Raw genomic sequence first — 18,727 nt, forward strand, 5'->3', positions numbered from 1 at the left:
ATGTATATTAATAAAATATATTTTTATTATTATTTCGCAAACGCGAATCAATAGCAAACTCGGGTTAGAAGCGATATTTACCATCTTCTTTTCAAATCAACAGATATATGTCATATGAAATATTAATTGTTTATTTTAAATCCCATCAACGGTATATTAGAATTAAACACACCATCTTAAGTCAACATATTTTAAATATTTATTGCCAAAACTGCTCGGGTTATTTCTATCGTTAATTTAAAGGAACCTTCTCCACTTTATCTGTACGTTGACTAAGAGCAACTAAGCTGAAGCTAATGAACACTATAAATAACAAAACTGCATCCTAATGTTTGGCCTTTTCGGACGCCAATTCTTTTCTCGTGTATTAGCCTCTGAAAGTAAATTTTACTGTGGCATAATATGTCAGTTCTAATGAAATATAAAATCGCCTTGAGTTTTTCTGCCTGTGTTCCCGTAATTCAATTACATTTATTGTAAAAAACCAAGTGCCCATATACTTTTGAACGATAGCGTAGGTATCTTAAAAATTCCAATATTTATCTACAACCTGCAGCGTTTTAAATGTTAGAATTATAGAATTACGAGAATGTTGGGATTAAAACAATTCTGAATTTATCATTCGTCATTCAGAAAAATTGCATTCCAGTGCCAGTGAGAAACACGTGTATTTAATGGGCCAATTAATCGTCCCTTAACAGTACACGAACATAGAAATAATCACGGAACAAAACGATTATATTCGTAATAAACTGCACAACAGACTTTGAAATTATTCGCAGGACCTTACGGGGGGTTGGAGGGACTTTTTGTCAGGGGATTACGCTGTTCCGGCAAATTTAATAGAAAACTCTCGATGCGAAAGCCGAATTCGAGTGTCCTCCCACGCGTAGCCGAAACTTTCAAGCCTCGACGACTGGCAGCCTGGTCGGAAGAGATACGCTCTCATACAAGTGTATAGGATTCCCTGGTATACGCGCCGACAGAATATCGATTTCCTCTTTATTGCGCCGCGCTGCCAGGAGAGACACGAGAAATCGCACCTAACCGTAAGGGCGCATCTTTTACTTTTTTACTCCGCTTGCTTAACACTAGAACTACCGATAGCTAACTCGATGCTACTTCTACCAAAACCAATCAAAATGACTGGTTTTTAAAAAATATCTAATAATAGAATATTTTTATATTTATTGATTTATTACTTTCTTACAGAAGCAATTCGACGTTATATAGTAGATTTTTGGTGCTATTTATCCATCTGGGATCCCTAAACGAGGGTTGACATGTTTATAAAATTGCAGAACCATTTTGACTGCTGTGATATTGTTAGTGTTAGCATCTAGCGATCGATTCGGTATTTTCCTGATAACTGATATCGTCATATCGAATGATACGCAGTACAAATTTTAAAAACGTGTGGGAAGTTGTACAAAACGAGGACACTGGTTAATTGGGGTTCGATACACAGATTGCAGCACCCTTTTACACTTTGACAAGTACCAATCATTTTGACTAATATTGGTATAAGTAGCTTTGGTACAAAATTATTTTGAGTTTGAATACATAAAAAACAAAATAAAACACATTATATTATTCTTTTAGTTATCGTTGTGAAAGTCATTACATCATTGCGGGGAAAAAAATATAACATGAAGTAGGAATTTTAAAATAAAATTGTAAAACCGGTCAATTTGGTGTGGTAGTTCTAATATTAACTTATACGGTGCCGAATGGAAAGTATTCGTACTCTATTGAAAATAGGATAGTTAGAGTGTCGAACTTTTATGAGAGGGTAGAAGCATTAGTTCTGTGGAGAATGGTTGGTCGTGTGGTTTAAATGACGAGATTACTTGATAATGAAACCGTCAAATATATTTTAAAAATATTTAATAAATACAGAGAATGTTCGCTAAGACGCTCGGTATTAACTGATTCGCTAAAGACTGTGTATTGGTCGCTATTAAAATCGTTCGAGACTGAGACTGAAAAACTGGTTACCTTACGATAGCGTTCGTTTATTTATGCTGGTCGGGGGAGACTGGAAAATTTTAATTCGTCTTTGTTTGACCGTTGCCCGTAGCGGCGACATTGTTGTTGCCCAGAGTTTATTTATTATTACAGTATGTATGTCCTAACGATGTTAATACTGCGAGGCAAGAGAACCGCATGATTTGAATTGTCCTCTAGCTCATGTACCGCTACAGTTCATTAGACAATGCGTAAAAGAAATTCTGGAAGATTAGCAGTTGGTCGAAATCGCGAAGGAAAGAGAAATTTTTATAAGTTTTTATAGCATCCGTTGTTTAAAATTCCTGCGTGACAAATTACCAATACTGATTCATATTCTTACGAAGCAATGAAAATTTTGACAACGAAACGAATTAAATTTTATGATTAATTTTGATAGAGAATTTTAATATTAATGGTATTAATTATCATTAATTACATATATAATTACTTGTAATTTTACATAATATTTGGATGGAATTTGTTTGTCAAAAATAGTAATAATGACGTAAGGCATGATGAAGATACCATTATTTCGTATTTTGTCCGCGAAAGAAATCGATCATGCATAGCGCTATTTGGAATAATCTTGGTATTGAAGCAAATTTTAATACATTCGTATTTCTGATTTTATTGAACCTTTAACCACATAAGCGTGTTACAAATACGTGGCAAATTACATATACATCATTGTTGCAGTAGCAAAACTCATTAAAGCACGAATTTCGAGTTAAATAGGTTGTATAGCTATATATCGTGCCAATATTTCTCACATAATTCCGTGGCGTCTCTTGACTCTATTAAAGGATCTAATTACACCATGATGAAATTAATTCTACTGACACCTACACAGAAATGTCACACATACCACTATCCGAGAAATGTTTAATCTTTGGTCTTAACGCGAAAAGATCGTAATTGCACAACACTAATGCTTATACGAATCACATTTTTGGAATGAAAAAGAAGTTATAATGATTTAATGTATTTTTTAAATTCATCAAGTTAACTTAAGTTTACTTAAGTTATAAACTTGGTGAAGCATTTTTAAATTCTAAAGGAATTTCAGAAGCTTAAATTTTATGAAATTGTTATATGATTTGTGACGTAAATGTACATTATTGAATTTAACAAGTGGATGTGTAGCGTTAATTAACAATTATATATTATTTTGTTTTATTTTGTTACTGTTTATTTGTTTATCAGTTTAAGCTATTTTTAAGCAATTTTTAACCAGCCTTTGTTAAGCACCAATAAATATGTTATTATTATTTAAATAAATAAGTTTCGATATCGGATTAGACGACTATTAATTGCAAGAAGAGATATCAAATGTCAATTAGATAAAAGTTTGCAAATCCATAGGCGCAGTGAAATATATTTGAAGATATGCATATTAGATATTTTTATTATTCAGAATAACAATTTAAATCGATTTTTTTTAAATTTTGTTTGTCTATAGAGAAACGCCTTGTATCAAACAACAATTATTCTCTTTAATCTCTAAAGAATTAAAATTCTGATTAATCCTTATGTTGAGTTTAAATATGCAGCATCTATACAAGCAAGTTTACGTGAGAATCGATAAATATTTTCCAAATGTATTGACAAAAGATATTACTTAAACAAATGTATTTTTTGAAAATTTGTTTACACATTCGATAGTCTTTGGAAAACACATTCGTCTATCGATACAATTGCTCTGTCTGTAGTAGTTTCCAAGATATTCAGCAAAACATATTTTCTCGAAATTCTAAGAAATTCTGTTTTCAGTTTCTAAATCGTAGGCAATAGTCGACGAAAGAAATATCGACGCTATAAATCTGCAAAGCTTAATCAAAATCAACGCGTCACACTCAGGCGACGTTCCACGCAAATCTAACTCGTTAAATAGAAATTTAATTTATTTTTCGTAGTCCAACAATAATATTTGTCACTTTGCGTAAATTCACAATACGAAGAAAAATTCGTTGACGCAGGATAAACGTATACAGATATAGGTAAATTTGAAATAAAATGCAAATTTGTATAATCTGCAACATGTGCCCGATCAATAGAAGAGAAATGATATGCAAAAATATACATAGATTTCTCTCTACGTGATATTTTATGCCGTTATTATTAAAACAAACTCTAATGAATTCTCGCGATTCAAATCACATAAAATCTATTTAAATGAGAAGTAGCTTTGAATGTGTGGCGAAACGAGGGTCGAAATGACGTGATGTATTAATCATGAAAGGATCTTTTACGGAGCACATTATATTTAAGTGGCACTGGAACCACTTAATAAGTGAGCATGAAAATTCATCTAATTTAATTCACTCGCTTCATTACGCATTCGCATTTTAATTTCTACTTTCCTACGTACACGTGTCGTTAATCCCGTAACCGATAACGTCGAAAATCGACGCGAAAATTCTTTAATCACGGCACGTTTCGTTGAACAATCGCTTTTGTTGGTGTTTAATTACACGTTCGCCGGTCCATTGATCGGCAGGGTGAGTAACGAATCGGTGAAACATGCGATAGCATAATAGACCATTCACTTAGGTTCGAATATAACCAAATTGTACAAGCAAATGACACATGTTGAATCTTTTCGTTAACTTCACCGGCTACGCTGTATAATTTATGATTGAAACTGCATTGCGCTGATCGTGCATTCAATTTATCGTATTTCTATGATACACGGACAATGCGCAAGTATTATTAAATAAAATTTTACGGTCGTCTGTTGTAAAACACACGCCGTAGCAAATTGCGCGAATCTACATTTCGTTAGCGTCAGTTTCCGGTACGTGAAATTCGAATGTTACTCTATCAGATATATTTGTTGGCGATTTTGATAAATCTCTGAAGAATTCATAAAATAATTTAAACTGGCAAGTCGATACAAAGTTTATAAATTAGTTTCTAATTATTTTTCTGTCTAATAATTGAATAAGTTGTAGTAATTTTATATGCGATATCGGTATATCTCGAATTATGTATAATTATGTAACAATTAACTGAATATGAAATATGATTATTCTACATTTATTTAATTTTATTCAAAATGCAAGCAAGGACTATTGTATCGCGGGAAGTTTATCTTTCTCTTAAATTCAAGTGTGTTTTACTTGTAAGAAAATAAGAAGATCATATTATGTTAATACTATTCATAATATTATACGCTTTCATTCTTCAAATGCTTACGATATTAAAAATCCTTCGAAATAGATAGTAATAAATTTAGGATTTATAATTAAAACCGACTATATATAAAATGACTGGATATTTTTAAAATTGTCATTCCTCAAGTTTAAAATAATTAAAATTGTATCTCATTAAAACTGTTGTAGGATATTAATATTAACAAAACATTTCGTCAATACAATGCAGTAATTTCCATTTTAATTGCTAGCGTTATAAATTGTGTATAAAGAAAATGTTTTTCTGCGCGTCCTATAAATTTTCCCTTTAATTTTCTCGTTTCTCTCGCAAATCCCATTTCCCTCGTAAATGTCCAGAGACAGACAACACTTTTCATCAGATACAAGAAACTAACGAGACGTACCTATCATAATGCATACTGTTTCATCAATACAACAACAACAATAATTACAAACAACTATTTTCCATTATTCACTTCAAACCTAGACATATCGAGTTCTAGTCGTAACTGTACTAATTCAAAACAGCGTCAAAATTGGAATATATATATATATAAAAGCTGCAGCTTACAAACCTTTAAAGCAAAAATACTAATTCACATATTACACACTCCTCTTCTAAATCTCAATATATTCCACGCCGCTCATATCTTCGCTATCATACAATTTCTCATGAACAACATCGACGTCTAGCAATTAGAAATACACGCACGAACCGCTATACTACCACAAACGACATAAAACCAAGAACAGAAAGGAACTAAGATACTTTCGGTCGACGAAATTTTTGTAACGTCGTTCACCACAGAACTCTCGTGTGCGTGTGCGTGTGTGTGTATGTGTAACACTATTTCATGCTCCGTCCTTATTCCCTGTTCTCTCGTCCGAGGGCCATAGTTACATGCAGACCGTACTATGTCACGTGTTTTCACTGAATGCTTCAATAAAGCCCTCCATCCCACGGAAATCCGATCAATATTTACGCAGTGAATATTTAATGCCGGCATTTTATAACCGAACAGAGGATATAGAAATCCAACGAACGTTCCATAATCGCAGGTCCGATAAATTTTCGAGACACAGTCGCGATTGGGCAGGAAAAGAGCTGGTTACACGCTGCGAGTAATAAATGGGTCCACCATCCTCCCAAAGCGGCCAGAAACCAAATGTAAAGGGGGTCACGTTTCCCTATCGAACGTTTCTTATGGTTTTGTCGTGGAGATCGCTTTATCTCGACTCTTAATTCTTCGGCGAAATGTAGATGAAGCGAGTCTGGAAGAAGGAATAGAGGAAGAAAAGAGAGAAAGGGTGAGAGGGGCGGGGGTTGGGGAAGAGATTTTTCATGGAGCGAGAGTCGGTGAAATGGAAATTTCTGCGTGGAGCTACCACGCTAATTCTAGCGCTACTTTTACCAAGGGTTACGCGCGCATAGGGTTGACGTGCCCTGTAATAGCGAGCTAATTATGGCTGCGCTATGTCTACTACCTTGGTAATTTGATAAGCTGGAAAAAGCTGGACTTTGGGGGAATTTTCGGCGACCAGGTGCGATTTACGGCGTGGGGAGTTCGTATTTCGTATTTTACGAGTTTGAAAGGAACGTTGAAAGAAATTGCGCAGCGTGGGGACCGCGATAAAGTTTCGGCAATAAACCGGGAGCGGAAAGAACGACGAAAGGGCCGAGGAAATTGTTCGTTTGCTCGAAATCAGCTCGAAATTCCTTTACATTCAATTCTTCGTTTCGCTACACAGTTAGCTTATAAGCGATGCCTCCATGAAACATGCTCGATCATTTTCATGCGATGTATGCATAGATAATATGTATGTATGTATGTACGTGTGTGTGTGCGTGTGCATGGGTGTACCAGCGAATGAAAAGAACATCGAACTTCGTAGCGTTCCTTCTCGTATTTTTAATAGCAAATTGTAAGACAAAGAGGAAACCTGTGTTTTACTGTGCAAATTTTCTACGATGAAATTGTATATATTTATTTTCTCAAATATGTACGGAGAACAGTTTGCCAAACGGTTCGCAAAATTTTGTTCCTTTTTTCTCTTTTCGACGAAACCGAATAATAATAGTCACTGTAGTTAATTGTGTATTGTAAACCGCGAACACTCTTGAAATCATATTCGATATTTAATTAAAATGGCGAAATTGAAGTATCCGTTTTCTAATATCTACGTTATAGCTTTCGATCATTGTTCTCATAACATAATATGGAAATATACATTCCTGGCTAGTGAATTGAAATGAATTATTCTTATCTTTACATTCTTAATATTCTTTTCTTCAGATTTGTATTTTCAGTAATTAACGTGTTTCTTGACATCGCAATGAAACAGCTGTGCTTTGAAATGCTCAACTATAGTTAGAACTGATTATTCAAAAAGTTTATAACACGTATAATTCGCATTATGAGTTATGAAATGATTTATCTGTTACTCCTTCGCGTACCTACAAGCTATTAATATTTGGAATTGCTTTGCTATGTTCGTAGCAGACTTTATTTGTATTATATCTACTGTATTGCAATTTCTCGTTACATTTATATATTTATTACATAATTTCGCTGTTATTATTTGTATACGTGATATGTCGAACTGCTATAACATCGTAATTATGGTAACGGAGAAGTTGCAAGCAATACGTGAATTTTAGACATCGTATGAATACGTAAAACTTATTACATCAGCTTCATGATATTACACATCATACGAGCAAAAACTTATTTACATTAGCTCGACATGACTTCAGCGAGTTCCACATGAATAAACAGAAAAATATAAATAAATGGGAACAGATAATACTAGCACATTTCATACGTCTGAACAAAAACAACATTTTAGATGTCTTCTATTTCTATCTTCTATTTTCTCTTCTATGCATTTCCTTAAAGTACTTGCACTTTCAAACTGTCTTTCTTTTGTATATTATTTATATTTCTGTTTGCCATATTTCCATGATCCTTTTTTTTTTTTTTTTTATAAAATACTTATGAAGATCTCATTGAATTATAATATGCCAGTGTTGATCTAATAGGAGATTTACAAAAAATAATTTTATTTCTTACGAGTTTGAGATAAAATCGATGCTCCTCATTCGTGTCTCCATTAAAATAGATGTACCCCACTGTATTAGAGCTACGTAATTCCTATTCGTCATCTGACATTTTGCATCATTTTTTAGGAACATCATGGAAACCAGACTGTGTTTAAGCAAATTCAAATTAAATAGGTATCCTATAGAGAATTATTTTATTTCGAATATTCTCTATATTTTTGCACACTACGTATATTATGTTCATTTGTGCAGCTTCAAATTTTCCAGAAATGCACGAACATCCGCAATCCAGCGATAACAATACGAATACCCATCTACGCCATCTAGATTGAATTTTCTTTCGTTGGTAAACACGGTTCTTTTCTCCACCGCGCACCTTCTTTCGCAAATATTAGACGTTATTACACGTTATCTTGTTCGTAAGCAAACCTGTTTCTCAGCTCTATTCGTTTAATTACATTACATGTTTAGACCACGTGGCAAATATTTTTGATATTATTATCAACCTCAGTTTTACGAACAATTTCTTCCAATTTGACACAGGAAATTGAAACAGTACGTATATTTCCTGTTTTTTTTAGTAAATCACCATATATATGTCGAGTTATCATTAGGTTTAGGGGCGTGTAACGAATCTTCATTTGGACTAGCCATCGTTGTTGTACGACAGAGATTACATTTACTGGTATAAATAGAATTTGACAAATAACCGTGGTGATTAGCCCATTTGCATCATGGCCCTACTTAAGAGGACTGGTCCCTATCACCGCGCGCAGTCGGTTGTAGGTGCAGTAAATGACATCCGAATTCTTCATGAAGTTTATCGGAAAATTACTATTCAAAACGATTGGTAGACAATGTTACTTCGCAAACATCGCATCTTACATTCTTTATAACGGAGGAAAAAAGTAAAAATTATTTATTTAAAAAAGAATTATTTAGATTAAAATGGAAATTAAATCATATTATTTCTCGTGGAATTCTTTAGAATGGTCAATACATAATGGTACATCCCAAATATGGCATTTAAAGACCGTTTCAATTGGGGCAACTAAATTTTAGTTTACATTATAAAATTAGAATATTTTTAAAATTTGAATTTGTTAAATTTGATTAAGATTGACAGTACTTACTCATAGTAGCAGTTGAAGAGATTTTCACAACAAAAGTAAAACTTGTTTAGAAAATAATAAACTGATATAGGCGAGATGCTGACAAACGGGTTAAACGTGATCTCTCACATCTGAAGAATATTTAGCTACTGAAATAAAAAACAATCGTAGCGCGCGTAATAATCCGCGCTTGGTGATAGAAGACAGTCGTAGCGCGCGGATTAATCCGCGCTTGGATGCAAATGGGTTAGACACTCGAGATGTTAATGACAATGATCTTAGGTTCAATAACGAACCCACGGTCAACGGGGTACCTCCTTGTTAAACGTAGAATATATTTTGAAGCACAAAGTAACGTTCGCTGTGACGCTCGGTATATATTGCTCGTAAAGACGATGAGAAATTCTCCAAGGAGATCGCAAGAATAAAAGACTGATGAAAACTTTCCTCTCCTTAAGATCGCGTTCGTTTCTTGTGTATTGGTCGGGGATACCGACAAAATTCCAACCGCCGTTGCCAGGCAGTCCCGCGTAGCGGCAACATTGCTTCTGCCCGGAGTTTGATTATTAATACAACGTGCGTTCCATAATATTGACGCTTCTGAGGCAAAACCACACGTGGCTTGATTTGTCCTCGAGCCCGTGTGCCGCTACAACTATATTTTTTTTAAGGAGAACTATACAACTACTCCATGCCTCTGTTAGGTAAAAACGTGCATCCCGTGACCGTGGCTACGTTCAGCGACCAGTTGTGTTACCTCGAGCCCAAGCCCACTGTCGCAAATCTCGGGCAAACATAATCGGATCGAATCATAACAACTACTTTTAAGTTTTATTATTTAAGCACAGCTATAATAAATAGTCTCGACTAAAGTATTGGGGATCTTCCCAAAAATTCCAAAAGAAAGGCCTCAATGTCATTTCATCTCCGACATATATAACTTTACGACTCCTATTAATTTCTTTTACAATTTTGGCAGTAATACAACGTTTGCGAAGCAAGACTTGTTCCACTTTCATTTTTATTATAACCCAATACTTGAATTCATATGACAGAATAGCGTAACTCGAGAGCACTACGTAACGTATGATCATTTGTATGAAATTCATCTTCTTTTCGATGTACTATCATTTTATTCTTTTCGTATGTCTATACGTCCATTTAAGTGGAAATTGCTGAAAGCATATCGAGCTTTACATATTCACGCAATGTTAATGCTCATATACTGCTCGCAAATTTCACGCTGATGTAACTACGATATAGGAAATTATAGATGCCACAAGTTTGCTATCTTGTTATTCGGAAGTGTAGCAGCTATCGCGATATGGAAATAAAGATAATCAGTTAACAGAAATTTATTAAACTCGATCTCAATTGGCTAAATAAACCATAATGTCGTAAACTTCGATCAAAGAGCTTATGCAAAACAAGACACGAAATCAGACTGCTTGAATCGAGCTTTAAAATAAGTTTATTCCACTTGCCTTTCGCAGGAAAGAAAACTTTTTGAATAATCTGTTTACGTATAAATCTGTATTTGCCCTGTTACATTGAAACAACTAGGCCTGTCCAAACATCTATCTTTTTACCGTGTATTCAGTGTGGTGTCTTAGAAATGCTCGGCAAAACGTTCAATCTTTGCCGCGTGTATCACGTACAGTGACGCTTAGAAACCGAAAGTCCTACGATCTAAGCTTTTCAATAGCTATGCTAATAAAGAATGAGACTCCGCGATTAGATGTTTCATCTTTCCATCGATCTGCAAATGTCAAAGAGCAAGGCGACTGACCAGCTTGGATACGCTTCGAAGCAGATTCTTTTCACCTCGATTCAAAGTTTGTGATCGAGGTACCCTTTGAAACCTGCGACGTAGTATCGCTCTTTCAAGTCGTTCGTCGAAGCGAGGATCGGACTAACATTCTTAGTAGGAAGCATTCATACAAGGTAAAAGATAGATGTGGTGTTACACGAAACGGCATATCGACGAAGTACTTCATGTTTAACAAAAACGTAACACCGAACGATGAGATGTCGCTAAGAAAATGCTTGTAAAACGTTTACGGTGGCTCACGAAAGTATCCGAATTTTTACCTGCGTGTTGTTCGGAACGTCTTGAAACCCCATTACTGTTACGACTATCGCGATTATGTTGATAGAATTTGAATTGGATCCGAAAATGTGTATAAGAGTTACGAGATATGCAGAGGAAACTCACAAAGACCATCAAAGTATCTGAACAGTCAATTGCACGCCATATTGACCGATTTAGGGCCAAGCAATGTACGTAAACGTACGATAATTGGAGGAAAAGAAGCTCTCCTTAATTGCATGATACTCATCCCAGCATGATCATGTGGGTACTCATTCAAAAGCGAAACTTTTTTTATTTCTCACGTCTTTTTAAATCAAACTTTTACTGAAGCATTTGTGAGATCTTTCTTATTAAAATGAGAACAAACACGGTGCAATTGGAATTGCATTTACTAATTGATGTGTATTTAATTGTCATTTATCAAGTTAGCAAATGTGCTCCAAGTTGTACCGTGTTTGGTGTCATTGTAATCGGAAAAATATGACAAATATGTTGATAAAAATGTCATTCGTTACAAATCAGAAATAAGAAAGTTTGATTTTTTAATTAAAAGTCCCGGCTTATTTAGTTTCTCTTTTTCTTGCACTCGCGTTATACTTTTCTACGTTTCACCCGTTTAAGATCTTGGTTTTCAGATCTTTTGTTTGCAATTTTTTGCGAAAACCAAGATTGCAAAACAATGTTTTTTCGTTTATAGTTTACCATAGCATACTAAATACAGTAGAACATCGTTTATCTCAACTGGTCGGGGCAACAAAATATTTCGGATAATCGACGAGTTGGGACCAGCTGCTGCTGTGAATTTCGATAACAGAGATGGACGTTCGGATGACTGAGATTGAGCAACACTTTCGACACAAGATGTGTTCAATTATATGTTAGTTTGGATAACACACACTATGTGTACGACTTCAGAATACGCGTTCGTATAGATGAAAGCTATTATAAGCTAAATTCGAAAAATAGAGGCTCAGTTACGAATTGATGCAAAGAGGTTCGGATAAACGAAGTTCTGTAGTTGGAGTTTAGAAAATTTGATAAAACTATAGACTCTAGATGCAAGAAACAGCGATGAGAAAAATATTACGTGAATGTGTAAAATTGCCTTTTATAGATACAGTGTTGAGAATTAGACAATTCCAATCGTTTGGGAAAAATGTCAAATAACCTGTTGACGCAATATGGACGCTTAATAGGATACAAAGTTATAACATTTAATGCCACTGCACGTTTACGATAAATGTTTCGTAACTTTCATGTACATTTTCGGATTGCCTTCAAATTTTATTATCAGTATCACGACAATCGTATCTCATTACGGTGTCAACGAAATTTCAAAAGGCGTCGTGCAATGCACACAACGTATAAAGAAAATGTTGTTCTACGTACATCTTCGGATCGCTTTCAAACTTTATTACCATAATCACGACGATCCTATCTCATCGCAGTGCTACCGAAATTTCAGAAGATTTCACGTAACGCGTATAATATATAAAAAAATGTGCCGGTAGATGTACGAATATATTCGCGAGCCACTGTAGGTGGATCAGCGAGATCGATGCGTGCGAATTTGTCACGATAACTGGGATCCTCGCAAGAACGACGACGCGAGCCGTTTTCAAAGATCGCGTTCAGATATGCGAGCCTGTAGGATCGTTCGAGCACACCGCAGAATAATATATAAAAACGAGCTGACCGTACGACATCACGACGAATGTCAATCAAATAACACTGCAGTCCACACCAAGTAACAATATTGAAATATATATATATATGTAATATATATAGATAATATATATATAAATATGACGTATGACGTCCAAGACCAGCGCATCGCAGAAACGATTACGGGTATCAAGGTGGCATTCTCTGATGGAACATAAAAAACGAAAGTGTAACCAAGGAGGAAACTGGGAAGACCGATCATATATGACGAGCAAAAAGGTTCAATCTGGCGATCGTGCTCGTTGCTGTTGGCGTGGCACCTTAAAACCGTCATAGGTCCAGGAGCCTAACTTCAAAACACAGGTCTGTACGTCGTACGGAAAGAACTCAACGTCGATGGAGCAGGAGGATTTATATACGGCCGGCGGTTGCCAGACGACCAATCCCGAATAGTAGACCGTGGCCTTGGTCATCAGCGTCACCTCGTAGTTCCCGTCGGCGCTGGAATCACCGAAGAAACGAGCCGAGCGTGATCACGATTGGCTCCTCTTTGAAGAGCACCGGATGCTGCCGCTACGCGATGATCTGTCTCTTTCTCTCTCTTTCTTTCTTTCATTCTCTTTCTCTCTCTCTCTCTCTCTCTCTCTCTTCCTCACCATCACCCTATCTCTCACCCTTTTTAACGAATCGAGCCGAAAAAGCTTCGCATCGATCGCTCGGATCGCGTAATTTCGCGTCCTCGCTACTCGATCTCCCTTCGTTCAAACATACCCCTCGGCTATCAACTGTTACTGCGTGCCATCTCTGTTGCATTTTCTTTGCGATTCGCCTCGCTATCATCAATTCTCGTTCTTTCTATCCTCTGAACGCACGTCGCATCTGTCGGAGCTATTGTTACAGGTATCACGGAACGTTGAAGGAAAGCTGGCAGCATCCGTCTCCTAGCGTGGGTTTCGGCTCTCCCCTCCCATCGAGTGTAACGATTCGAAAACGGGCAACAAGAAAACACGAGCCACCGCGGAGTTTGGAAATCCACGCGACGAGCCGATCGTTCGGGTCTAATATCTAGTCTTAAGGGCTACAAAGGTGGACCGTCCTCGACGCATCACGAGCCACGTCGATCCACGTCGTGGAAGATCCGCCGATCTATTTGCCACGAACTTAGCGGCTACCATGCAAGTTTACCTTAAAGCCGTCATAGGTCCACGAACCGAACTTGAGGACACAGGTCTGCTCGTCGAATGGGAAGTACTCCACGTCGATCTCGCAGGATGACTTATAAATGGCAGGGGGCTTCCACTCGACCAATCCTTGATGGTAGATGGTGGCCTTCGTGGCCAAGGTCACCTCGAAGTTGCCGTCCGCGCTGCGAGCGAGCACATTAGTGGTTCTGGGCGCTGCGGCGGTCGAGCTTACTTTGTACTTCCGATTCGATACCAAGCCGTCTTTTTTTTTGTTAATTTTTCTTTACTTTTTTCTTTCTTTGCTTTTTCTTGTTTTTTCTTTTCTTTCTTTCTTTTTTGTACTTTTTTTTTTTGTTTTGCTTTATTCTTGCATGTGCCTTAACGCTGCCTTGGCGGCGTAGGAAACAAGTTCTCGCGATAGGATGCACCTTCCGTGCGCGCGAAACCGCGAACGCGACAATTTCGTACGCGTGGCCGGCGCGAGAAATTCGACGAAACACGAGCGAGACTTGTACCGGAGTTCGCGAGGCGAACAAATAACAAGCGTGCGCTTTGAACACCGCTCAAAGACCCGTCGCCGAAAGCAAAGTATCTGAGTGTTGCTGAATTCCCGTGTGTTTACTTTTTTTATCGCATCGATAGACGCGAACACTGTGTGTTCCCGACTCTTTAAACGTGGAGCAACGAGATTTATACCGATAAAGATATTTCACACTCTAAATACAGTAAGCTTACGAAAATACTATCGTAGGTGGACGTTAGCCAAACATATCGCGGTTGTGTCTACGATATTTACTTTAATCTTTGTTATGCTTGAAAGGTGTTCAAAATTTTAACAACTGTGGAAACAACATATTCGAATGACGTTTGTAACACGTTTAAGTACGATCTGATAAGAACAGAATCGATTTGTGTCAAAAGTATCGTACTTTTGAATTCTAAGAGAGCATCTTTACTTTAATGGATTCATTCCGCGAGTTTTAATTATAAATTTTGTCGATATATTAAATATGTTAGAAAAAAGGGCTCTTATTTCGATCGTAGAATTTAATAAATGTAGATATATGTAGAGATTGGTACAAATGAAACAACTTAAAGTAACATGTAACAGGATAATTTAAACGTACCATAGATCGTTAGGAAATGAGTTCTACTTAGCAGAATTATGGAAAACATAAAGAAATACAAGAAACAATGATAAAATAATATTTTCATTCACAGTACAAAACGATGAGAATTATTCGTCACATGCTTGGCATTGATAGCAACACAATTCAGAGAATTTTTAATTTACTAATTCTACACTAACCTACGTTATGTTTCTATTTTTATTATATAAAACAGTATATTAATAATTTCCTTTGCTTTGTTTTTTTTTTTTTTTTTTTTTAGCAGTTAAATTAAGAAAACGTGTATCTAGTATTCTCAAAAACGTAAATTTTAAAAAATCTTGCCAGTAAAATTTATATTTTCTATGTTACGTCACTGTCAATCCCAAGCATCGATATTTCAATTAAAAATACGAGACATTGCGATATATTATAAGATACTTACATATAAGATATTTATATTCGTTATATTTAAAGTTGTAAATATTTCTACTAAAATTGGGATGAATCTAAGATTATACTGATAAATAATCACATATAACTTTTAATTATATAATGTCCATTTCAAATTACCATTTCACATTTAATTGTAATTACTATGTTTGAGATTGAAGAAATTTTGTATAAGTATATATGTAAAGAAAAGAGAGAATTCTTTTGTGAAAATAAATTTAATGAAATTTATAGACCAATACTTCATGGATATCGTTCATTGTATATTTTTAATCAAACTGCGATTGTTTTATTTTGTAACGAAATACAATTCAGAGGTAATAGTGTATTTAAGATGGAAGAAATCTTTTACAAATATCTACTTAAACAAGAAATAGAATTCTTTTATGAAAATAAACTTAATTTAATTGAAGGATCAACTCTTCATAGATATTACTAATTATATATTTCTAAGCAGACTGCAATTGTTCTTCCTTTTCGTTACATTATTTCTTCTAATGTTATGTAATGTATCACTTTGCACATTTTTACTTTGGACAGTGTTTGTCATTATAAACTATCTCCGCAAAATAATTGAATATATTTATATGACTGTTACTACATATATTATGGAAAATCGAGTACAAATTTCTAAACAAGTGCGTGCTGCTTCAGAATTCTTTCAGTCACAATAAAGCAATTGCGATTTCATACTGAGAAAATAGAAGAAAATCTACAAGTTGGGAAACCAAAGAAATAAAAATAAATTATTGTCCATTCCTGATACTTGTCAGTATCAGTATACTTAATACTGATCAGAAATATTTTTGCCAGACGTACAGCTACTATACCCTTTCACTTTTTTTAAATTATATATTTATCCGGATATGGAAATTTGTATTTTCGTACGTGTAATTTACAAGATGGAACTTGAGTAGAGAAATATTTTATTCATTCAACGTGGTAAAAGATTCTGTACTTTGAATATTTTATATATTTCTGCATATTATGTTCATTCTGTGCGTTCTCGTATCCGCAAATTTCCCATAAGCGCATAAACATACACAGTTTAATTATGTGTCTTAGGAAACTTTACTATTTGCTTTCTACGATTTATACGACTATAATCTGTCCACATTTGAAATATGAAGGGCGATTCGCTGTGCACCCCTTTAGGGCACTCATGCCTATTAACAATCTAGCCTGAACTGCCTTTAGTTTACCTACCGGCTCTAGTGTACACTTCGTTTCATTGAATATTTCAGTGCACAAACAAACATCGATGCATATGTGCACATGCATCGTGAAAACAAACGGGAGAATGTATCGATCGCGGTGCGTGAAATTTATATTGGCTTTGTCTGCGTTTCTTTCCGGTAATACGGCAGCAGCAACAAAGTGGACGTTGACGTGTGAAAGAATAAATGAACGTAGCCAACTGTTCGCGCGAGACAGTCTTCGATTTAGTTTACATCAGCTTACTCATTTTGGGAGCAGAAAAAGAGGGTTTTAACAGATAGTTATGAGAATAGAATACAGAACAGAATATTTATTAGAATAGTCTAACATGGATTGCAGGAAAATACGTAGATTATAGATACGAATAGAGAAGATACATATAATATATAGTTACAGATTCAAACAGTTCAGTTAGAAATTACTAAATAGAAACGAATAGATACTTGTACGTGAAAGAGATGCATTAGAAAATAATATACAATTGTGCAATATGTAAATTCTACTGGCATAACTACTAAGAAAGACACAAACCATCAAATTCGAAAGAGTGAACACTGAACAAAATATGTAGGTCTTTGTGTGTTTCTCGGTTCCTAGCATAACCTAGTACAGTAAATAGAAAATAAGAATTAGCTGGACCAATTTTTAAATATTTTTTCTTAATCAATGAACACCTTTGTTTTTGGTGGCTACGCGAAAGTAGCATTTTTAGATAAAGAATACTGACTAAACAAATATTTCATAATTATTATTAAACAGATTACACGCGAATATCGCGTTAAAATGTAGCGAAATTTGAAATAATAAAAATAATTTTGTATTTATATAAAACTGACGTTTTATCGAATAAAGTCCGTTGCTTTTCATAACTTTGCGACTGCTTTCCCAGAAACTTTCGGTCCCTTTCGGAAAACTTTTAATCTTTTAATCCTTTGAGATAGCTCCAACAGGTTTCTAGCTCATTCAATTTTTCGCCATGAAAACACGTTTAGTAAAAATCAGAGTAATATTCTAGTTAAATTTGTAAATACAAGCTTAACGCTACTATCGATACAGGAAACCTAAGTTATCTCGTTAAAAAAATGTTTGCTCAAAATATGTAGAAATCAAAATTGCACCGGTGTCCGACTTTTATTTTTCTGATCGACTACAGTGATTTTCAATACATCAAGAAAGATATCATTTATAGATTTATTTTTACACTGCGAGGTTTGTATCCGATGGATATTTTGTATAATATTCAATGTATACCTATAAGAAATTTTATAATTTTATTCTAACTATATAATGGTCTCTTTTTACTTCAAGTAATTCTGAATTTTTTCATTTGACGCATAAAAAAGTGATATTCAAAGTTTTACCTCCGCTTGAATTTTACATTCAGATATTGTTAATGTAAATCGATCGAAAGATCCACATATTTATGAGCGCTATTGTATGAGTGTCTTGTCACGAGCTTAAAATATTTACAAGTCAAGATAATAATAAGCCAGTAACTAACTGTAACTACTGTGAACACAACAGAGGATTTTTCGAAAGTCACACTGTCAACTAGAGGCTGGACATGTTCAAAAAGTCAGGAGAAATCTTAATAGAAGCTTGAACGTGGATCTTACACCATCGAAACGAATATCAGTCCCTTTGGAAGTTCAAAATTTAAGCACGATCATC

The 18,727-nt window shown here is 35.1% G+C and overlaps 1 protein-coding gene across 7 annotated transcripts in view; it reads right to left on the reverse strand.

Annotated features, from left to right (window-relative positions):
* Positions 1-18,727, reverse strand: part of Nachralpha4 (nicotinic acetylcholine receptor alpha4) — a 367,080-nt gene that overhangs the window by 156,353 nt on the left and 192,000 nt on the right. For 5 of the 7 annotated variants that reach the window (XM_072002506.1, XM_072002508.1, XM_072002507.1 and 2 more), the window contains one exon: positions 14,278-14,458. The exons of the other annotated variants lie outside the window; for them this stretch is intronic. In XM_072002506.1, coding sequence (XP_071858607.1) covers positions 14,278-14,458 — 181 coding nt within the window. The remainder of the gene's footprint in view (positions 1-14,277; positions 14,459-18,727) is intronic. 7 annotated transcript variants of the gene reach the window in all.

This window comes from Bombus fervidus, chromosome 4 (assembly GCF_041682495.2).
Source record: "Bombus fervidus isolate BK054 chromosome 4, iyBomFerv1, whole genome shotgun sequence".
NCBI lineage: Eukaryota > Metazoa > Arthropoda > Insecta > Hymenoptera > Apidae > Bombus > Bombus fervidus.